This window comes from Myxocyprinus asiaticus, chromosome 35 (assembly GCF_019703515.2).
Source record: "Myxocyprinus asiaticus isolate MX2 ecotype Aquarium Trade chromosome 35, UBuf_Myxa_2, whole genome shotgun sequence".
NCBI classification, from domain to species: domain Eukaryota; kingdom Metazoa; phylum Chordata; class Actinopteri; order Cypriniformes; family Catostomidae; genus Myxocyprinus; species Myxocyprinus asiaticus.
In genome coordinates, this window is record NC_059378.1 from 2,566,798 (window position 1) to 2,592,558 (window position 25,761).

The 25,761-nt window shown below is 37.1% G+C and overlaps 1 protein-coding gene across 1 annotated transcript in view; it reads right to left on the reverse strand.

Moving 5' to 3' along the window:
* diaph3 (diaphanous-related formin 3) overlaps positions 1-25,761 on the reverse strand; it is a 484,493-nt gene that overhangs the window by 426,370 nt on the left and 32,362 nt on the right. Inside the window, 2 exon segments of the mRNA XM_051672192.1 lie at positions 3,116-3,289; positions 8,227-8,259. Of these exon segments, the coding sequence (XP_051528152.1) occupies positions 3,116-3,289; positions 8,227-8,259 (207 nt within the window).

Consider the following 25,761-nt stretch of genomic DNA (forward strand, 5'->3'; position numbering starts at 1 on the left):
CAACCGGGCCAATTTGGTTGCTTAGGAGACCTGGCTGGAGTCACTCAGCACACCCTGGGATTCGAACTAGCGAACTCCAGGGGTGGTAGCCAGCGTCTTTTACCACTGAGCTACCCAGGCCCGCACTAATGCTTGTATTAAAACTAAAAGTACAAAATAAATAAATAAATAGCTTTACATGTCATAGAAGTGGTGTACCAGATGAAGGGGACTGAAGGATTTTTTTCAGGCAATTAAAAATTTCTAATATATTTTCTAAAAAATGTGCAAAACAGAGTCAAGCCATTTCATATCTCATTTCTCAGCAAAACTAGGGTGCCGCCATATCAACGTTGAATGTGGACCACTTGCGGTATAAGCCTCTCCAAGCTTGATGAGAAACTCCGGGCTTAAACAGCTCGCTGTGCAGCTGGATCCTGGACTTCCCGTCAAGCAGATGCCAGGTGGTTAGAATGGGTAGTAACATCTCATCACTGACTCTCAACACTGGAGCACCGCAGTGCTGTGTTCTTAGCCCACTCCTGTATTCCCTGTACACACATGACTATGTGGCAACACACAGCTCCAATGCCATCATTAAGTTTGCTGATGATACGACGGTGGTAGGTCTGATCACTGACAATGATGAAACGGCCTACAGAGAGGAGGTGCACACTCTGACACGGTGTCAGGAGCACAACCTCTCCCTCAACGTCAGCAAGACCAAGGAGCTTGTGGTGGACTTCAGGAGAAAAGACAGAGAACACAGCCCCATCACCATCAATGGATCACGGTGGAGAGAGTCAGCAGCTTCAAGTTCCTCGGTGTCCACATCACTGAAGAACTCACATGGTCCGTCCACACTGAAGTCGTTGTGAAGAAGGCTCACCAGCGCCTCTTCTTCCTGAGACGGCTGAGGAAGTTTGGAATGAACTGCCACATCCTCACACGGTTCTACACCTGCACTGTAGAGAGCATCCTGACTGGCTGCATCACTGCCTGGTACAGCAATAGCACCGCCCACAACCTCAAAGCCCTGCAAAGGATGGTGCGAACTGCCAGACACATCATCGGAGGTGAGCTTCCCTCCCTCCAGGACATATATACCAGGCGGTGTGTGAAAAAAGCTCGGAGGATCATCAGAGACTCCAGCCACCCGAGCCATGGGCTGCTCTCACTGCTACCATCAGGCAGGCGGTATCGCAGCATCAGGACCCGCACCAGCCGAATTCATGCAATCAGACTTTTGAACTCTTGATCTCTCACGATCAATATACATCAGCACTGCACTTTATTAATCTTATTATCTCACACTGGACTGTCATAAATTATATTCTATCTTAACAATACTGGCAACTGACTATCAACAGACAGCCTGAATGTCAATACAGTACAATACAACCTACTGTACATTTTATATATACTATATATACAATTTTTTTATTGTATAATGTGTATTCTATAATGTGTGTATTGTATAATGTACATTTTATGTTATTATTTGTATATTGTGTTGTGTGGAATTATGTGTATATTAGATTTTAAATTGTGTTGTGTAAATCTGATGTTTATTGTAGATTGGTATATGTCCCATCACTGTCACGACTGCTATGTTGCTCGGTACTGCACCCAAGAATTTCACCCACTATTGCACTTGTGTATATGGTTGTGTGACAATAAAAGTGATTTGATTTGACTTCCAGCTATTTTATCTATACAAAAATACTACATTATGCTGTTTTATATTACAGGCTGGCAACAAATGTCGACATATCATTAATTATGATTTTCATAAACTCAATGGTTTTGAGCGCATATAGTTTTACTGTTTATCACATTTTGTCATGGTTTAATCACACACTGTTGCACTGGCAGAATTAATTAAATCAGGCGCCGACACTGACAGTCCTGGGTGCCGTCTGACACGCCTCCACAACTTTACACAACCAGCAGAGAGAAGACAGATGCCAGGAAAATGCTGCTTCAACTTTATTTTTACCAAAACTGCATCTAGTTTCATCTTGGCAAAATAATAAACACATTATACTCTCCGTTCTTGTCAGAGAGCATTCTCTCTTTCTTAGCAGTGTATAGTAAACAAACACGCAGATCTCACATTCAGCATGGCTTATGAAACATCACCTTTGGAAATAAATAAATAAAGGCATCATCAGAGGTTATGCAGGTACGTATGAATAGATGTTTACAAGGAAACAAGAAGCACTGCATCATCACAATCTCAGTAAAGAAAGAAGCATATTTATTACCATCTCTTCAATACAACAACACAGCAACAAGTGAATGATTTACTAACTCTTTTACACAAAAGCTGACGTTAGAAAATTATCCGACATTGGCAAATAATCCTGCTGTACATCCTGTGGTTGTGCGATAGATTATTTGATCACGTCTCTTACTCTGGTGTTATAGCCTTCTAGTTATTTACACTGCGGTCAATTCCAGTGGAACTTTCTCACATTCGTCAGAAATGCAGCCGCTGTTTACTTCCACGTTGCAAAATAAGGTGGATAGAACGATGCCTTTTAATTTATAAATTTTTCCACTATTTGAAAGCTTTTTCATGACTGAAAAAGTCAAGGGACATGTTTGTCAACAATCAACATAGTTTGATATTGAACCAAATGTTGTCAGAAATAACCTATTTTGTGAGACACAAAGCTGTCTTTACACATGGGGTCGCTAGACGGCTCATAAAACAGAATCCTCCATTGATCTGCATTCAAATATCAGAACGTTTTACATCTTATATAATGTTTTCACTAAGGAGAGTAATTTTATGTCATTAGCCTAGGGGGTTCACATACTTTTTCCAACATACACTGTTCATGTTTGAATGATGTATTCAATATGTACAAGAACAATACAATAATTTGTCATTAGTTAAAACACATTGTGTTTGTTCATTATTGTTACTTAGATGAAGATCAAACCAGATTTTAAGACAAATTTATACATAAATGCAGCTAATTCCAAAAGGTTCACATACACTTTCTTTTCACTGTATAATATATAATAGTATTTCTATATTCTTGTTGTTATATAATAGCATGCACATTATGTGTTTCACAACATAACAGCAGAAGGATTTGTTTGGCCACAATTACATATATCTTACCATCATTTTCTCAAAGAGGGCAAGGATTTCCTTTTCCGATGTGATCTTTGAAGACAGCTCCTCAAATTCAGAGGGAGTGGTCCAGTCACCAGAAGTGGAGTGCTTGGCCATGTGGGAGAGGTGTGGTCGTTCCTTTTTACTGCCAGGGATCCTGATACTGGCAAACCTGTCCAACTAAGAAAAAAAACTTTATGAAAAAGGAAAGAGATTGCTTTAAAATCAATAATGTTGTCATCACACCTCTAAAGTGCTCATTAATTTTTCCAACTGCATTGTCATTTCTCTAACTTTGAAGACTAGAATAACAGAAATTAGAATTAGGGTATATTAGTCTTCATAATTTCCCTTAACAGTGTATTAAAACAAACATACAGAAAATAATCTGTGCTGAGCTGATGCTTCTGTTGAAAAGGCTGCAACTTTGTAATAAACTAGGCAACAAAACAAAACAAAGCTGCTTTGTAGCTGCCATTCAAAAGCTTTAGATGTTTATCGAAGACCCACTTTTGCCCTGTGTACTTTTCGTATGATCAGTTACATTACCTTTCTAATTGGAAGCAAACTTTCATTAAAGGTCTGCCAGTTTGTAGATGCATCTACAACATTCAATATACCTAACAGAGCGTCTGATCATATCGCAGTGTCACTGTAACTCTATATCGATTTATATTGAGGGGGTGGGCCCCCGCATCACACAGATAATGATTTCCAAATTGGATTAGATTTGTCAGGGAGCTGTTTGCCCTCCCTCGGTCTGTGGCAGCAACAGGGAGATGGGCGATTGAAATGTCAGTGCTGGCTGAAAATGTAGGCGCTTTATTTTCAGGGGACTGGCCCCATTTTTTTTTTAGAGAGTGGGTAAATTAGCAATGGTTATCTTCACAAATATTTTTCGCCGACACCACCCATTGTGCATTGTCTTGGTGAGAAAGATAGCACCACACTGAGATAATCAGCAGCGACACTGGTGTCATATTAATTAAACACAAGCGGTGGATCAGAGTGTAGCTAGCATCTACAGCGTGTGGAGCCAATGCGAAGTGTCTAATACCGAACAACACCATCATCCATCTAATTTGGTTTGCCACTGCCCTAAAGCGCCTCTTCGCTACATTGAGTGATGGCACTGATCAGTTTAATCACAGAGATTCATCCCCAATGGAGGGAAGCCGTTTGCTATTCCACACTCATTACTGGTAAATAGATAAATAAATATGTACAGTCGGTACCTTGATAACAACAACAGACATCATACCACAGCCAACGCAAGCTGATCTAGATGAAGTGCTTTTCAGTGCTGTTACGAGTCTGCAGCTTACTTCTTGCAATCTCTCTATTTCACTCTCTCTCTCCTTTTCTTGCCAACAGACACTTTGATGTTATGTTACACTAATGGCTCCATTCCCCTTCTGATCATTCGAACCAGGGCCCTTTTCAGTAATTCAGCCTCTCAGCACCAAAACATCTCTACCATGACCACACATCAGCCTATACCTGGAAAAAAGCACCCCATTATCCAAGGACATGATTCACCCATCGAAAATATGTCCAATAACATTCTGCTACCTGAGACACACAGGGTTGTCTATTCTCAACTAACTAAGGCCTTTGGCAAAATGGCTCATCCTTTTCATGAAGTCACCTTGTTTGTCAACGTCACCTGTGCACCTGTCTGCCTACTCCTTTGCTTATTCATTTGTTCAATTATCATTTTCTGTTCTCTAGTCCATTCATTCACTCATTCCGTTTCCTCAAATCCCATCTCCCTCATGTATCAATCTAACCATCAGTCCACAATCTGCCCCTCCATCCTATTACCAGCCATTCATACATTCATTTATACATTCAAAGAGCACCTGATTTTGGTGTGTGTGTGTGTTTGTTTGTGTCTATGGTGTCTACCTCATCATACTCCTGATTACCCTGTTCCTGGGTCTACCTTCCCACTGGCAACCAGTGACTGAGAATCAATACTGAACCAACACAAACAAAAACACATTTTGATGCCAATCGATAATGCAAAAGAAACAAAACACATTTTAAGACCACAAGAGTGATCTTAAAATAAAGGACAACAGAGAGATGGAAGGACTATGGAGGTGAGGGATTAAAAAACATAAGATTAACCTTAATGTGGTGTTCGAGTCCTGATTGACCCATTTTGATTGTGTCTTTAATAAAAATGTTATCCTTCATCTGAGTGGGCCACGGCTTGGTTACTTTTCCTACATTTGCCATCTGAACACACAAAAACAATTGGACTGGATTTGATGAGTTTAGGCCATGTGACCAAAAAAAAAAAAAAAAAAAAAAACCACAATTAGTAACTCATGGTTAGGGCTGCACAATTAATCGAAAAACTAATCACGATTACTGCTGCCACGATTATGTAATCGTGAAAACTGACGATTACAGCATTCAATTTAAGTCTGCTCCTGTTGCGTCAATGGTTTCTATTTACAACGTGTTTTTGCAGCGGTTGAGTATTCTAACCAATAACTAACATGTCCATTGAGCAATGAAATGGCAATGGCCAATCAGAGCTGCTTAGATTAGTCCTCCGTCCTATCTGTAATGACAACTGATCCTAATGTGCAAGTTTTAAACCATCTGAATGCCCAGATGCTTGCTTTATGTTCTAGCACTGTTCGCGTGGCACACGAAAATTAATACTGAAGAAACATCACCTGACACTTGAAAAGAAGCTGTAGACCAAGAGCGAAAAGCACTTTGGGATTATTTTGGACTCAGTGCATGTTGCACCGCTCGCTTTGAACGTAGATGTTAAATACACTGCAAATGAGCAACACGACAAAACTAAAATGAACCCGTTCTAATCAAGGCACAGACGTGGTGTAAATAATTGATTTATTATGCTGATTAGACAGCTTTGTTTTTAACGAGAGCATTCACGAGAGTGCAGAACGTCACTGAGCTTGCGTTAAAATGCAGGTCTCAAACAGTGTAACCCTGCAATAAGTGACAGCAGTCATTGTATGTGAGAGTTTGTCGCGTTGCTCGATTTCTGTGTACAATTTATTAAAAATGTAATCACAGTTTTGTCATGTTAATAAGTAGGCCAATGTGAATTTGATTTGTACAAAATAGCAATAAAGTAATTCAGCTTAACTGTTCCAAGTTTGTTTTGGAGGTGTAGTCAACATAAAGAATATGGCATGAATAGCATATTTCAGGAATCACCGTCATTGTTATCGCGTCTGCTCTAATAAGACCCATTTGCCATGCAGCTGGTCGCACAAACTCCGTTCGCAAATGACCATTTTTAATTTCCAAAGTGCAACCACCGAGGCCAAAAATGATCTAACGATGATCTTACATTTACAAGATCACCGTTGAAGATCTAACGGGATGAATGGTCCCTTGTCTCGCCACCAAAGGGCTTACTGAACGCAGTAACTTGGTCGATTTAAAATGGCTGTTAATAAGTTTGAATATTGAATATACCATATTATTTACTGTACGTGGACTAATAATTTAAGCAGTAATTTAACAATTAAATTTATTATATACCACAGATATCAATTTAAAATAATTTGTTTTTGCCTTACCTTAAACATAATAACAATATAAAATACAATACAATATAATGCTTAAAATAAACTGGAGCCACCATTGAAATCTGCTACTCTGAAGAACCACACGGATGCTTGCTTTGTGACGTCACGGTAATTTAATATTTTAATTGACATTAATAATCACGATTACAATATCAAGGGCAATAATCGACAATTATGATTTTTGCTATAATCGTGCAGCCCTACTCATGGTGTTCCGGGTCATTTTTGACCAACCATAGGAAATGGATGGAAAAGACTAAAGGCTTTTTTTAATTTATTTTTTTTACTGTCAAATAAAATACATAAATCAGCCACAATGCAGAACACACACACATAGAAATTAAGGGGTGATACTATAACACATTTCAAGTAGCAGATGGCAGCAATCTGACCTCAATGCACACATGCAAGCGCGCACACATACACACACACAAAAAAAAAGAATTTCTGCTGTTGTTCTGGGATTGATTTGCACCAAACTACGTTCATCTCTAGGAGACTAGAGAACTATTGTTTGTGCAGATGAACCAGACTTGTGGAGGTCCACATTTTTCTTTTCTTTTTTTCTGAGTTCTTGGCTGATTTCATTTGATTTTCCCATGATGTCAAGCAAAGAGGCACTGAGTTTGAAGGTAGGCCTTAAAATACATCTACATGTACACCTCCAATTCAGTACACCTCCTATCAGAAGCTATTTTAAAGGCTTGACATCATTTTCTGGAATGTTCCAAGCTGCTTAAAGGCACAGTTAACTTAGTGTATGTAAACTTCTGACCCACTGGAATTGTGATATAGTTAATTAAAAGTGAAAAAATGACTTGTGTCATGCACACAGTAGATGTCCTAAACAACTTGCCAAAACTATAGTTTGCTAATATTAAATCTGTGGAGTGGTTAAAAAAAAAAAAAAAAGGTTTTAATAACTTCAACCTAAGTGTATGTAAATGTCTGACGTCAACTGTATATTGTTAATTGTTTGTTCATGATACTTCATGCATTTACTAAAGTTAACAAATGTAACATTATTGTAAAGTGTTCCTTATATTTTTTTCCAAGGAAATTGCGATCTGTGTAATGCAATAAGCCATACTTACCCATGAGCTCAACATCCTCAAAACAAATTGTGTTTACATATATTTACATGCAGCCTCATTTGTCATGACACTTGCTTTATTAACGGCAGTTCTCAAATGTTATTTAACAGACAGGCAATAAATTAACTGGTCTGAAGATAAGCTTAAGGAAATCAAAAATGGTAAAACAATGACAACATGAAAAAATTATTTGGGTGTACATGGTAGTAGATAAGTCATTTCAGTTTGCTAAAAAAAAAAAAAAAAGAAAAAACTCATGCACACTCAATGAATTTGAATGAATTGCTGTTGTTATGAGATTCAAACACTATGTAAATAATGTTGGATATCAGAAAGAAGGAATCAAAGATGTTAGCATGCTGTTAATGAACAAGAACAAGACGGAAGATAAGAAAGAATGAATTCGACGGAATGAGTGAGAAACCTAGGAAGATCTTACCACATCATCAGTAAGTGTTCTGATGTTCAAGTGCTATAAACATTTGGAAAGAAAGAGAAAAGGAGAGAGACGTGATTGGAATAATTTCACAGTGACACTGAAGATGATATTGCAGTCCACACGAGAGGTGAAACAGCTAAAACAAAGTTTAGATTTCATGACAGATTTGTCAAAGAGATGATAAAACACTTCTAGAAACATGCACATACAATGCTGTTTAAAACGGTTTTCTACAAAAACTTAAATTCAGCGAGTTCACCAGTTTATAAGCACTATGACTCAAGAGTATACAGATGCCTAATACCTGAACATCAGAGCAAATGTGTGGATGCATGTAGTTTTCCAGTAATGTTATTCATAGCTGAAAGTTTACCTCTTGTAATTTACAATCCCATTTAAATCAAATTTTGAGATATAGTTTAAATACCAAAGAATTCAAAATAGCCTATAGTGGTTAACCACTATTATACCACAGGTCTGTTGAATGCTTGAGTCTGATTGGTTCACGGCCGTTCTAAGGTGTGCAATTATTTTTCAAGGAAACGCACGGCTATAAAGAAGTTCCAGGTCTTGACCGCATAACGGTTCCATATCACTTCGCCAAATTATTTCAGTTATTTCAAAGAGCCCTACAGGCTGCCACAACAAAATAACCATATAAACAAAGACATTGGTTAAGTACATTGGATAAGAATGACAAACAATGTCTAAAATATCCTACATATATTTCAATTTCGGTTAAAAATAGCCCTCGCACTCCCTCGTCTGCCCCGCACTTACACACGCTCGCACCTCCCGCACCTCCACGACTTGATCAATACAACAATTTCTAATATCCGAAATAACTTTTAATGTTTCAATATATTTCGCCCTAATCAGCCTCACATAGCTGTAGTGGAAAAGCACCGCGCTACCCCCTGCCCCCCGTTTAACTCATATATATATATATATATATATACATACATACACACACACACACACACACACACACACACACACACAGAGAGAAAAGCAGCGCAAGCCTCTGTTGCTGGTTCTAACATGACGTTTTCGAATTAGCAACGAAGGCTTGAGCTGTATTAAAGCTAGATACACTTGGTCAATTCAACAGTTTCTATATTATCTGAAATATTTGTGGGAAAAACCCTCGAGCTCCCTCTCTCTCTCTCTCACACACACACACACACACACTCCCACACTCGTGGACACACATTATATGCTTAACGCACACACTTTAGGCCCAAAAACCCCTCGTGAGAGAAAAACGGAGTCGTCATGTCAGCGAACTCCTGCATCTCAGTGGGGATGAAAAAGAGTTGTTAAGGTTTATAACGGGAATATGGCGATTTTGAAACGATGTTACTTCTGACAAGAGTCGCAACAAAGAAGGTAATCTCAGAAGTGATCTCTCTCATTTTCTGAGTTTCTCTCTTTCGATCCCTCAAATACAAACTCTCTCACACATGCACAAACGCACTAACTTGTTACTCCAGTAAGTCCAGTAAAGCAGCGCAATACTCCGTTGCTAGTTCTGATGTGACGTTTTCGAATTAGCAACAAAGGCTGCGACTGTATTAAAGCAAGACGCTGAATATGTGGCAGAAGAAAGTAGTTCCACTCACAAGAGCGTTTTAGGGACGAAAACCAGAAAATGTCTTGAGATAAAACCCTGAACGTTGTCTTAAGGTGTGGTAACCATGGTATAAGTGGAATAATTGACTCCGGCCAGCGGAGTGACCGTTGCACCTCGGGTGTGCATTATTTTTCAACAATTCAACGGTCCGTTGTAAATTATTCCTTACGTATTATTAATCACGACATGAAATTAAATGGCTAATAAGATTTATACGTTTTATGTTGTGAAATATTTATGTTGTCTGAGCTAGTCCTACAAATATTTTTTCTGTCAAAATTTTTATATATATATATATATATATATATATATATATATATATATATAATGTATGTCAACAAATTTAAAAAGCACAATATCTATAACAGCATCGATAGTCCGGGTGGGGAATGTCAAACAACCAGAAATAACTCCCGTTTTCACACTTGACAATTGAAAAAGCCATTTGAAACATATGTATATTCATTTAATTGTGGGATTTCATGTATTAGTAGACTCTCTAACATTATATAAGTTTCATTCCTTGATTAAGATTAGCAAAACTTTCTTGTTAGAGAATTATGCAACTATAAATCAACAAATCTAGTACCACTGCTGTCATCTGGAGAAGGATATAGCTGCAGTATAGCTCCAAAAAGGAACGGGAGCTCCAAACCACCATTAGAGATATAGGCAGCCCCTAACCTTACCCTTTCGCTAACCTTAACTGTGAGTGGAAGTGACGCCCCCTTTTGGAGTTGCCCTGCCCTCTTTTGAAGATTCCGCCACCATTTGGAAATTTCCAGATTGCAGCTATAAGCCTTTTAAGGGGTCTTGAAATGGAAAATCTAATTTTCCTTGATATTTAGACATAAGATGTAACTGTAGTATAAAAACATACTGTAAATTTCAGAACTCAAAACTTCCTCTCTAGTCTAAACAGAGCATTTATAGTTGCCACCCTGTTGAAACGTCTCGTTTTGAAATGTGTGTGTTCATGCCGTCACAACACATTGCTCATTTGTATTTACACATCCCACAACATGCGTCATCGCACCCTTGGCCCTGCCCACTGGCGTGCAGGTCATATAGAGCAGGCCTTGTGTGGCTAACTATTCCAAACATAACATCAAAGGGGACCCATCTGGACTATTTTTTATTATTTTGTATATAAACATGAACTACACAGACTCTTTGACCGCTGGCATGTATCTCGCCACTTTTAAACGACACGTGTCAAGTTACAACTCTGAAAGGGAGAAGCAATTCTCTCATTCAGCTGCTGCCTCAGTCATGAACACATTCTTTCGCCCATCTGCACTATTTTTAATTGTTGGTGTATGTAAACATAGGATGTCTTTGACTGTTTCACGTGCGCATTCAGTGTGTGTGTGTGTGTGTGTGTGTGTGTGTGTGTGTGTGTGTGTGTGTGTGTGTGTGCGTGCGTAATTTCACCGTTCTTTGGACTAATATGATGTGATAGTGCTCCAGACTCAAAAAATGACAGGAGCCATTGGCTCCTAAACTGAAATTTTAAGGAGCCAAATGGCTGTTTATAGTAGCCAAATCACAGATTTTCTCGATTTAGATTGCTGTTCAGAAACAAGATAGAAAGCCAAAGAAAAGACATAACCCATTAATCAGAGGTTTAATAAACAGTATATATAGCTGAGAAGATAAGTTTCCATTCCCATTTGTCTCAAATGTTCACACCCCTTTCATATTTTATATAAATAAGAGATAAAATATTTTTTTTTTTATTTAGCACTGCTCTTCAGAATCTACATTACAGATATTTACATATAGTATGCATATAGTAGTGTGTTGTCTTCTTGAGTATCAATGAATGTTTGCAGTGTAATAGTTGTGTACAAGTCCCTCAAGTGTCAAAAGCTTGAGATATATAATACATATATATATAAAATTGTTTTAAAATATTGCCTTTGTCTTTCTTTAGTGTTACCGGATGGCCACAGACACCGAGACCACAAGAGTGCAAACTGAATGAAATCCCAGATGCAGTTTATTGTGCTACTCCAATCCCAATCAATAATTACCAGAAGAAAAAAAGTGGTACACAATACGGGACTTTTAATTATAAAAAAAGCCCCAAATACACATGGGACTCTTATTTTGAAATGTCTGCGCTCCCAGTTGTGAGCTCACTGATGGCTGATTCGCTGAGAAAGTGAATCTGATTCAAACTGCTAACCTGAGCTCATGAGTTCACACCCGCAGTTCACTCTCAGGTGATTAATAAAAAAGATCTGGTTCAAAAGAGTCATTTGTTCACGACTCTCAGGTGCTGGGTTTGTTGTTGCATGCGGTGCAGCGAGCTCGTCAGGAACATTACAGGTGAAAAGCAGCACGAGACACACTGGTGGTGCACTCTCTAAAGATGTATTCAATAACTCAGGGTAATATCTGACGAAACCGCATATGAACGCACACAACCCAACTTCGACAATGGTGACTAGATTTTAAATTATTGACGCAATCAATTATTTTGGGTCGAATTTGCAACCATTTTAGTCATAGTCTGGAGCCCTATGTGTTCAGTGATTTTTTTCGGCTCATGTCAGCATGGATTGCTTGTAAAATGTCACAATACGATTCAAGATTTGCAAAGGAACTGTTATTGAAGGACGAGGAAGTTAAAAACACTTCAAAAATTTAAGTACACCATTTCATTCATGAATATTCCAAATGTCTGACTGTTTGATAGCTTATGGTACCGAGTGTTAACAGTTGTGCTTGAGTAAACGGTTTAATAGCTTGTGGTGGACTTCAGGAGAAGAGAAAGAGAACACAGCCCCATCACCATCAATGGATCACAGTGGAGAGAGTAAGCAGCTTCAAGTTCCTCGGTGTCCACATCACTGAGGAACTCACATGGTCCGTCCACACTGAAGTCGTTGTGAAGAAGGCTCACCAGCGCCTCTTCTCCCTGAGACGGCTGAGGAAGTTTGGAATGAACCGCCACATCCTCACACGGTTCTACACTAGCATTGTAGAGAGCATCCTGACCGGCTGCATCTCCGCCTGGTACGGCAATAGCACCGCCCACAACTGCAAAGCCCTGCAAAGGGTGGTGCGAACTGCCAGACACATCATCGGAGGTGAGCTTCCCTCCCTCCAGGACATATACACCAGGCAGTGTGTGAAAAAAGCTCGGAGGATCAGAGACTCCAGCCACCCGAGCCATGTGCTGTTCTCACTGCTACCATCAGGCAGGCGGTATCGCAGCATCAGGACCCGCACCAGCCGACTCCATGATAGCTTCTTCCCCCAAGCAATCAGACTTCTGAACTCTTGATCTCTCACAATCAATATAAATCAGCACTGCACTTTATTAATCTTATTATCTCACACTGGACTGTCATAAATTATATTCTCTCTTAACAACTGACTATCAACCGACAGCCTGAATGTCGATACAATACAACCTACTGTACATTTTATATATACTATTTATTTTTTTTATTGTATAATGTGTATTCTATATTGTGTGTATTGTATAATGTAAATTGTGTGTTATTATTTGTATATTGTGCGGTGTGTAATTGTGTATATTACATTTTAAATTGTGTTGTGTAAATCTGATGTTTATTGTAAATTGGTATATGTCTCATCACTGTCACGACTGCTATGTTGCTCGGAACTGCACCCAAGACTTTCACCCACTATTGCACTTGTGTATATGGTTGTGTGACAATAAAAGTGATTTGATTTAGATTTGATTTTGACATATTGATATATGTGTTGAATGCATGTTGTGTGTAAACCCTGCAATTTTGTTTTATAATGTCGAGGTTCATTCTCTTCGGACTGAATTTGCTGAATTTGAGGGGCTGCATGATGTTAGCCAATCATAACAATGGGCATTTACGTTTAAGTTTTAAGGAGGCACTTTGGTTGAAACAGAGGGCCAAAAACAGGGTGGAAAATGATCATATATTACTAAATTGTGACTGTTTTGGTGCAAAAAAAAAAAAAAAAAAAAAAAAAACACTTTTATAACATTATCAGTGGATCTCAGGGAAGATGATAAAATTATTTAAAAAAATAATAAATAAACACTTCATAACCCTTTAAGCATAAAACCTCATGCTTACTGATAGTGGCACCTGGTGGCCGAGGTTGGTAATTGTTTGCTTACAAGCCAATAACATTTTTTTTTTTTTTTAAACAAACAAAAACAAATTTAGATATTTGTAGGACAAGGTTACTCCTTCTATAGTGATGTACAGTTTCCGAGTGTTGAATATATGTTGAGCTGAGTTAGAAAAGATCTTTATGTCGATGCATTTAGCATAGCAATGCAGGTATAAAGTAAAATGAAAATCAATAATGGTTTCTTTATAGTAATATTGTAGTAACCATTACTGAAGTTACCATGACTGCTGTAATCATGGTTTTACTGGCAGAAACAATGGTTTTGATACAATTCACCATAGTTTTACATTTAGTAACCATGGTTTTACTATAGTAATATTGTAGTAACCATGAGTATATGAACTACAGTTAATGTTGTGGCTACTTTGGTTATACGTATATTTATATACATATGTATGAAGAAATAACTGGGAATGCAATTATCGAGCTGAGGGGGAAAAGCCATTTATACTTTAATTCTACACAGCCATCCCTTGATAATTACTGAGGGACCTGAGCACAGTATTCCAAATAAAGAGCAATTCAGAATAAGAGTGACAACAGAGTGAGACTTAAAAATCAAAACTGAGAAATAAAATTGCAGGCAGTGCCATTTTGTAACTGCTCTCTGCTCTTACAAGCTGCCATCCGTGTAAAAGACAAGTTTCATAGCCGATTGTAAATGAGAAACATTCCTCTGTGAAATACGAATGTGCTAATCTACAATTGGAATGTGTGCATGTTGGATTAGTGACAAAATTAGACCCATCTGTTGCTTTGGATCATGCCTATTTGATGGGAAATACTGCTTTCGCGGTGCTCAGGAAATGCATGTTTTGCTAATGCTTTTGTATTATTTTGGAAGAGCTCTGTAGAATTGTTTGCCAAATTTTAGAAAAAGGTACAAAGCAAAGAAACCACTCCACAATTTTTTGCCTGTATCCTTGCTTTAGGCTAGATCTAGGAGGGAGAATTGGGTTATTTAGAAATAACCCAGCAGCCCTCTTGCAAACAGTTTGACTCAGTCCCAGATGGCAGGCATAATCATCGGTCAAACTCCAAATCTACATTTTCACAACCTGCCTCTAAACATTTACATGCGATATTAATTCAGCTTGTGGCACACATAATAGTCAGATACACACACACACACGCACAGTGCAGTTATTGGTGGCTTGACCAAGCGTCAGCCATCAGTCTTACTTCATTAATGGAGTCAAAATAAATTTGCATGCTTCAGAGTAAACATGCAATGCTAGTGATCAATCAGAGAGTCGGTGCATGGGAAATGACCTTCATTAAAGAAAAACAGACCTCCAAAAACACAAAACCTCTCAATCACGACAAGATCTCAATATCAGAAATGCCAGAAACAAGACAAGAGACCTTCTGAAAAACCAACAAATTTTGTGCAAGGAGAAATGTCCATCTTTGGATGAAATGGCAATACGCAATTCTTATTTTTACTTTTGCTTTAGCTAAATACAATAAACATAAAATCTACTGTTTATTAACATGATGAACTTTACCATATCAAAAAGGTTAAATCATCAGAGGAGCCTGAAACTTCAGTACACAAATAAACCATCAAAATTAGCTAATTGCTGAATTTTAAATAAAAAAAAGATAATTACCCAGATAATTAACTTGTAGATAGCTGTAAATTTAATCTCCCAATAAAAATCCAAAAGCATCAAATGCTATTTGTAGAACCTTCTCTTTACTTGTCCGTCACTCTGACAATGATTATTTTTTTCAATCTGTCTGAGAGGGGGAAGAGAATCATTTAAAGAGTACCACAAACATGCAATTAAAAAAAGCCGTTGTCATCTTTAATTAAACTGAAACAGTAAATAAATCCTAGCTACTTGGCTGTGATTAGATTTACACTATAATTATCTAAATATCAGTTTTACAATAAACAACTAATTAAAGCTAAACTTATGTGTTTATCATGTACGGCAAGTAAAGTACAATTGATGCCGCTATATAATGGTGTGAACTACTGGCTTCCTCTCATTGGCTACGTTTACATGTGCACCAATACTCTGATTATTGCAATAATCAGAGTATAAGGAATAATTAAAGATGTTTTCATGATTTTGGCCAACCACTTCAATCCCGTTTACATGCTACGTGACTTTACTCTGATTATTTGCTGAGAAATTCTTTGCTTTTTAATAAATTAATATTTATTACAAAAAAAACTGGTTGCAAATATGTCTCTTTAAATACAGCTTGGCATAAGGAATGATTTATTAAAAGAACCACTTCTTAAGAGTAATTTACGACTACACTGGATGAGCTGTCTGTTTTGATTCACTAAAAAGAATCGGTTCGTAAGAGTCATTTGTGTGTGAATCGGACTACACATGATGGATGTTGTTGCGATTCGCTCGCGAGCATAAACTAATTTGAAAGACGTGTTTCCTTCCCATTATTTTGCGGCATATGGTCTTTTATCTCCCCCACATTAAATTCAGACTGCAAATGGACATTCACAACTCAAGAAAATGTTTTCTTTTGCCGTGGGGCTGTAGATGTGGAAGCGCCAGTGCCGGAAAATGGTGCACGGAACTGGCGTTTTACATTTCTGTTTCGTGATGTTTTCTAACCTGTGCCTGAGTTGAACATGATCCGTCTGCAGCACTGGTGCAGGCGCATTTTGGTCAGAGTGAAAGAAATGTGATTAAAGCATTTACATGCCAGTATAAAGCGGTTAAAATAGCAGTACTCCACATCTTTTAACTACTCTGATTGTTAGCATAATCGCAATATTCTGTTTACATGAGTTACAGTTTATTTGCAGTATTGCCTTTAATGCATTACAATCGCATTATGAGGGTGCGTGTAAAAGTAGCCATTCTGTTTAGAGAAATCAGAAAATATAAAGCATACAGCTAAAAAGAGTGCTGCATGGGAACATTTCATCAGTTAAGACGTCGTGGTCTGTTGCTAGGGCTGAAACGATTAGTCGATGTTATCGACAACGTCGACAATAAAAAAAATTGTTGACAATTTTCATTGTCGAATAGTCGTTTGATCTTAACGTAACATAAGATCATATAAAACTCTAATGATTGCACACAAGGGCAGCACTGCAGCTCGCGTCTGACTGAGAAGAGGAAGAAAACACATCTCACAGTCCAGATGAACTCTAAACTTTCCAAACAGCTTCAGGTGATGTAGATCGCAAAGTATGAGGAAATTATAATGCAAAAATACAAAATAAGTAAATACAGAAGCACTCTCATTGTGGAATAAGCAGAGTCGGAGCTGACGCTGAGCTTAAGCAAAACTTGCGTGTCGAGTGTCTTTAAAAGTTAACACCCCGGCGTTACATCTTTAATGCAGTTATATTTAATGCGTTATAGCTTTATTAAAGGTAAAATAATACGGAAACGGTCATTTCTCTGTGCGGTCAGCGCCTCTTCTATGAGTTGCACGAAGTGTCCCAATCTAAGGGGGAGAGATTGAAACTGCACCCGTCTGATGTACACTCTGTCACAGGGACGCTCATCCCTCGAGCGCACACGCTTAATGCAGCTAGACTATAACGTGATGACTCGTGACTTATTGAATCATAATATATGTCATTGTGCATTTCTTATCGTTAAGAAAATTAGCAAAACGCAGCTTTATTAATAAGAGAGAGTTTGATTTTTTGTGAGTTAATGATGGATTTGTAACAACCAAAAGGCGCCATTTCCAGTAAAAGTCAAAGAACTCTGCGAGAATCAACATCATAGAACTCTCTCACAAAAGCTGAAATCTACACCTGAATATCACCACAGTGTGATAAATTGCAAATCACCTTGCTGCCCCCCCTTCTCTCTCCCCCTTTTCCCCTTCAACAGCTCTGGACCAACACAAAGACATAAGATTTATATGTAAAAATATAACAAATACCATGAAAACAAAGAATGCAACTGTATGTGTTTGATATCATTTAAGAGGTCTCTGTGCGACTGGTATTTAAAAGGTCTCTTTCCCATGTTGATAAAACTAATGGTAACAAAGTTATAAGGTCTTTGCCAAATACTGCATAATTCTGGAGGTCTATCCCCCTCCTTGACCTACAATTTAAATGATCTCCTGTATGTTAACAAGGATAAACCCCAGGAAGTCAAGAACCCATTCACCCCCAAATTCTCATTGTTCAAAGGATAATACCATTTGGTACACAATGTTTATTCTGTCTAGATATTTAAGGATTGTTGGCAGGAAGCTCTGGGGATCTGTAAGCAGATCTCCCATGCTATACCGCTGCATGTAGTTTTGTCAGGTCTGTTTCTTTGACTTGTCTTTTATTTTTAGTAATGCTTGTTTATTCTGATCATGTGAAACTGGCTTTGATTTGAATTTCTGCAACAATGTTTTATATCCTACCTCACAAATAAATTGTTATTTGATTTATTCTGAATTCCTCTGAAATCATTACTGGAGCTTTAATACAGGAGGAAGCCATTTAAAGACTATCAGTTTGAATTTAAACCACTCAGGACAACCAGGTAGGACAACCACCTAGGACAGCCGGGTAGGATTTGAATTTCATTAGACCAGGGTAGACCATACTGGAGCTTTAATATAGGAGAAACCACTCAGGACAACCGGGTAGGAGAAAGCCATTTAAAGACTCAGTCACTGCTCACTGCCCGTCTTGGCGAGTTGTATGTATGTGACTAAGCGGCAATTTCGTCTGGTTTTGAGACAAGCCAAACCAGACGATATTAGTTAACCCTACAACCGCTGACTAAGAACGGAACTGGCTATCCATTTTCGGGAGGTTTACGTAATTTAATAACAGCCGGCGTAAGTCTCCAAAGATCGAAAGGACAATGAATAGAAGAGGATTTAGAGTAATCAATAACCTAAAAATGTTAAATTAAAAGAATGATCAGAAATTAATTAGAGCTTAAATATAAATTAGAGGTCAACTTAAAATTGGAGTCAGATTAATATAAAATTGGAGTCAGATAAAGTGAATAACGGAATCAAATGTGTGAATTAACAATAATTGCTTTACTTCAGCGCTCAGAAAAGATAGAACAACGCAGAGACCTTCAAGGGCAATTTATTGAAGTTCCACTCCGGAACGGATAGAAAATTATCCTCTTTTTTTACAGATTGAAGTGAACAAAAAGGTGAGAGAGGGTAGTCTTCGCCCCCATTATACACTGCAACAATATATATATATATATATATATATATATATATATATATATATATATATATATATATATATATATATATATATATATATATATACATATACACATATATACACACACACACACATACATGTATATATACACACACACACATATATATATATATATATATATATTATTTATTGATTTTTAATTTTTTTTGGCTTGTTTTCCAATATAAATATCTAAAACTTTCTTTAAAACAACGTACATTTACTTTAGCAGCTATACTGCAGAATATTTTTTTATTATTTTTTATCTGAGAATGTCGAATATAATATTAAAAATACAAATATTTTAAAATACCTACAAACCCTTTAAAAAAAAGATGCATTCACTTGAGAAGCAGCATATAAGATATTTAGAATTGCTTTTAGAAAATAGATCTCAAATGTAAGTGTATTTTGTCTTTACTGCACTCGCAGAAGTATAACCAAGTGAAAAAATACACTTATATACAAAATACACTTATAATTAAGATACATTCTCTTAAAGCAAGTCTAAGTATCTTATATGTTGCTTCTCAAGTATTTTTAAATGTATTTTTAGACAATTTTAAATGGAAAACAAGACAAAAACACTTGATTAAAATGGGATTTTTTGCTGTGAATTTCTTTACTGAATTAAACTTCAAAATATTTTTTTCCTTTAATTCAGTGAATGTCATTTAGAGGTATTTTTAAAAGATGATTTTGTCCTCTTTATTGTTAGCAAGCACGTTTAATACAACCTTTTAAGTTGGGACACAAACTGAATAATCGGTTAAGAGATAAAGATTAATCGTTGCAATAATCACCCGAATAATCGTTCTAATAATCGTTAGATTAGTCGATTATCAAAATAATCGTTAGTTGCAGCCCTATTGCAAACTATTATTATGATACGAAATGACAGAGTTCAGTTGTAGTCCGAGTTTAACAAACAACATCCACAAGTCGCGACTAACATAATCAGTGTTTCCTACAGGAATCTGTGATAGCAAAATATACATTTTATATATTCATATATACACGCAATACAGTACATAAAGTGTATCTAAAAGTAGATGGGTAGGGAATAGTGCTGCAAAAATAGTTTGATGGAAACCCAGCAAGTGATAGCTCATAGGCAGAATCTGTGGATTTTTTTGCATTGATTTTTAAATGAAAAACTGCAGAATTCAACAGAAGGGATTTAAACATAGTAAAATGTATTAAATGGATCTGAGAGTACTACACTCTTATTGGTAGCTAAAAGCATTATGAAATCAGCCAAAATATTTAATAAACAAACATACACGGGATGGGGAATGCGTAGAACTTTTATGAATGAGATGTCACAATTCTGGGTCTGCTCATAGCTCCTTGTGGGTATTGAACAAACTGCTTTCTAGTTACCAGTCCTGTGTCTCAGCCACTACACCACACCACCCATCAACTCTTCTATACAAGTTAATACAATTACAAACTATCAGTTCCTATAAGCAAGATAACGCACTTCCTCCTGAGAGGAAACAGCAGGTTAAAGGGTCCCTCTTTGAAGCACTTGACAACAAGTGTCATGTTACAAAAATTTATTAACTTTATACAATGTGGAAGACTCTCAAAGCCACCGGGGCGTGTCTAAACTACTTCTGTTTCGATATTCAACTCCCCACCATCGTCATCACAGCCTTCAGCCACCCCATTATCTGCTAACTCATTCAAATACAACAGACAGACTCATTTAAACTAAGAAGAGGCAAGATAATTACCATATTTTCAAAAGCACAAACAGGCACTCCATTCATTACAGGCCGAAAAATGTAAAATCACACTGAACACTAGTACTACTATCTCAAATCTTTTGAAAGTAACCAATTGTTGGAAGTCTGTCATTTTTTAGTTATCTCTGCGGTTCTGCTTATGACCATTGAGCAAACAGTTTGTAAGTTCCACTAATAATTTCACAGGAAGTTTGACGCATCCAGATCAGCCAAGCCCATTTGATTTACTAGCTTATTGGGGGGGGGGGGGGAAATCACAATGAAATAAAACATTGATTGATATTTTATACTTGTGCGGAAAAGAACATCTCTCTAAAATAAAGGGCAAACCATTCTGACAGGAGACTGGCCAACCCAAACATTAACAGTCTGTGTGTCAAGAAGGGCAAGCAGTGGGAGATCCTCATTAGAGCACAAGAATTGAGTTTAGGTCTATAAATTAGATTACACAACCAACCACCACCTGCCCAGCCAGGGACCTGCTCCACCTCAGCCAACGGTTGGTTGGCTGACCACCTACAGTAAACATGAAGAAAGCTAATTATGAGGTGAGAACCATCTACGTCCATACCAGTGAACTAGAGAAACTCAAGCACATTTCAATTATGTTTTTACGGAGACCCTTAGAGGACAGGGCGGGATTTTTCTGAAATAGTTTTGCATGCCCTCGCAATAAGTTTTGCATTCCCTGTTTACTTTAGTAAAACCATATTTAAACTATGGTATTTGCATAGTAATATTGTGGTAACACTTTAAAATAAAGGTTACATTTGTAAACATTAGTAAACAACATTAGTTAACATGAACTAACAATGAATAATGTTAATTTCTTTAGATTTCTTTTTTTAAATCAAAAGTTGTGTTTGTTAACATTAATGCACTATGAACTAACCATGAACATTTTTATTATCTAACATTAACAAAGATAAATACTGTAAAAATATTTTTTTCATTTTTAGTTAATGATACCTAATGCATTTACTAATGTTAACAAATGTAATCTTATAACAAAGTGCTACCAACATTTTATACTGTAGTAACCATAGTTTCTGTTGGAAAAAATGTTTTTTCTACAGCAACCATGACTGTTTAGGCTAATCGTTTGTTTTATTATTATTTTATTTGTATATATTTCTTTATTTTTTTGACGGAAACCATAATTTTAATACAGTATACTGTATGGTAAATGGTCTGCACTTATATAGCGCTTTTTTTTTTTTTAACTTTAGTGGTTTTCAGAGCGCTTTACACTGTGACTCATTCGCCCATTCACACACACTCACACACCAGTGACGGCAGAGCTGCCATGCAAGGCGCTAGCCTGCCATTGGGAGCAACTTGGGGTTCAGTGTCTTGCCCAAGGACACTTCGGCATGTGGAGTCATGTGGGTCGGGAATTGAACTGCCAACCCTACGATTAGTGGCCAACCCGCTCTACCACCTGAGCCACAGTCGCCCGTGTCCATATAGTAACTATGGTTTTACTATAGATTAACCATGGTTAATCTTGTGGTTACTATATTTTTACTATATATACCATGGTTATACAAATACCATTTTTATTACCACAGTTTTTGTTTTCCTGTATTACTACTATGGGTTTACTGTGAATATCAAGGTTAAAATATGGTTATTTTATTAAAACCATGGTAAATTATTGTGGGGGAACGCAAAACTTTTTCTATTCCTCTAAGTGGCTCTGTATGTTTTATACCAGAGGATATGACAAAGTACAAATACTTCCATACCTTGTGGGTGTGGGTGTGTGGGTGTGTGTGTGTGTGTGTGTGTCCATGTATCTTGAAGGTCCAGTGCATATTTGCAGGTGTGACCTCCATTCTAGAAACAGTGCTTTAAAACAGGAGCAATGGCAGACCTAAATGAGCAGAGACACATCATTCACACTCTCAAACTAACATGCACAAATGGCTTGGCTTATTAAAACATCCACAGTAATAGCATCTGATATAGCATCAGTGCTTCAATGCAATAGCCCCTGAATACTTTAAAACCTATTGAAAGCAACTTTATTTTGGCAGCCATCTCAGTAGAAATGAAGCCATTCTACACTCCACTTAAAGTAGAAAGATATTCTTTCCTAGTTTCATTTAAACAGTCAAAAACAACACAGCAAGAAACAACTATACAACTAAAGCTGCCTTTTCACTGCATCAGACAAACAATAGACCAGAAGTCATTCATTTCCAATGGAGAGTCAAACGGGGGCTGTGTTGGGTTCCGAACATCTCCGGATGCAACATTTCCGGATACAATTTGAGCATTGACTGCAAATAATTATTTCAAGTTTTGCGACTCACTAGACCGTATGCAACTGCCTGCCCAGCTGTGAAGTAAACTTGTTATATACTGGACAATTGTATATTGGACAATTGTAAATTTATGTGAAGTCAGAAATATAATCATTTATGTTGTAAATATATCACAAAATGTTTTTGTAATTACAGTAAATGTGTGAAAGTTCATCACGACTAGGGCTGGGTACTGATACAGATTTCCCTGTTTGATTCTGAATCACAAACTCTCAATCCGATATCGATTCATATGGGTATATTTCAGTTATAATGTCCCTTTTGCTTACATATGGAATAAATTTTCTCCCAGCTAATTCTGTAAATTATACAAGGGACCTTCTAACTAGGTACGATATTAAAATATTAATTTGGGGTAGTATACTGTGGCATCAGTGCCAGCGTTAACACCATGTGGACTGCCTATTGAAGCGTTCATCCCAATCATTTTACTTTTGACTTAACATTTGAAAATATGGACAGACTAAAACTTTATTTTATGCACATTAGTTGAAAAGAGCCATTAGTTTAAACAGCCAGGAATGTTCTTTGCAATAATATAATGGTGCTGTTCGGTTTATGTATTTAATGCGCCCTCTTGTGAACTAAGGAAACAATCAATTTAAAAATCAGCTGACTTAATTTTGAAAATATTTAAGGTTAAAATTCTAATTTAATTTTTCTGCCCAACTGACAGCCCTAGTTGGAGACAGTGAAAAGGCGGCTTAACAGAGATGAGAAAGGAAACCAGAAACCGAAGAGAGTGAAGAAGTCCCCCTGAAATGCCTTGATGAGCAGTTTTCACTGGCCTGTTGACGTATTTCCTACTGAACAATAAAGTTTGGGTGGGACTTGTATTAAGTTTCTTAAAGAGCCTTAAAGCCAATAGATACTGACTAAACTTTAATTTTGATATCACAGGGTAGGGCTGCACAATGAATCAAATAAATAATTGAGATTACAATAACAGCTGTCACAATTAACCAATTATGAGAAGTGTCCATTATAGCAGTCCATGAAAGTCTACTCATGTTGCATTAAAATATTCCATTTAATTTTCTATTTAATTAATGTTTTTGCAGTGGTTCATCATTTTAGCCAATCAGAGACATGTCCATTGCTCGCTTCTGTTTATAATTTATTCCAAATTTTAACAACAGCTTTGTTTTTTATGCTTCTGAAAGGGCCAGTGTAAAGTTGACCGTTTAGGTAACTAGTCTTGACTTATTGATGTATAAAACCGAAATGAAGTCATTCAGGAAAACAGTTCTCAGCTTGTTTTGGATGTGTAGCCAACAAAGTGTACGGCATACAGTTGATTCACCCCAAATAAGTGTTTTAATGTAAATTATATTAATCGAAATGAACCGCAATTACAATATCAAGGGAAAAAGACAATTCTGATTTTTGTCAAACTCACGCAGCCCTATCACAGGGTCTTTAAGAGAGACAGTGGCAACAAGAGTGGGAAACTAGCATTATCTTTTCTTTAATGGATGCTTATTACATTAAATAATTTATATAGCATAATCAATGTAATCTGATACATTATGTATCCATTTACTTAAACAAATGACAGCCTACAGATTCCCTTTGAAGTGCAGATTATCCATCTCCCCTGTGTTGGCCACAGACATTGCACACTATAGGAAGCCAAACAGCATGAGAGATGTCACCGAATAAAGAAACTGGCAGGGGACTAGTTTTTGGCCAAGTGTGCTACACACAGCTTTTATTAGCCCCTAAACAAAATTCTCAGTCACACAAACTTTCCGAAACTTGGCTACAATGGCAACTAGGTTAACTGGGAGCTTATTCATAAAGTAGTAAATTTAAGTGTGTATGTGCCACTATGACATGGTAGAGAAACAGTGTAAATGTGTGTAGATGTCTAGAGAATTATCATAAAAGAGAGAACAAATATAGCTTGCGCAACCATTGTTTGACATGACTAATCCTCTTTTTTTTTGCCGCATTCGTAATCATGCTACCATTGAAACGAATACCCTTATTTGCATGACCGTCAGAGTTATTGAAATGTCCTCTTTTTCTATTCTAAAAGCTTAAAAGTACAAGGCTGGTTAAACAACTGGCAAAAAAAAAAAAAAAAAAAAAAAAAAAAAAGCAAGAGAGCCTTGAGAAGACTGGATTGTCATTCGAGGCAGCCTTCAAATGAACCTTCAGTGCAGTGAAGTCCCATTCATACAAATCATGCTGCACAAAATGGAAGCGTAAAGCCCTCTGGCTGGAAACAAACTGGACATTGAAACGTCCTTATTGAAAGTTTTTATAAAACCTCCTTTCATAAAGGCATCATTGAATGTAAATCAAGGACTTAAGTAATTTTTCCAGACCCAATTTTTCATTTTTCATTTGTAACATTCAGTAGTTTGGCACGGTCTCTTTGTGCGAGCATCTTACAGACATATTTTTCGGTTGAGAGCACGAGCGACAGAGGAGTTGCACGGTTTCATTATCGCACTATATCTGATTAGAATTTGTTTC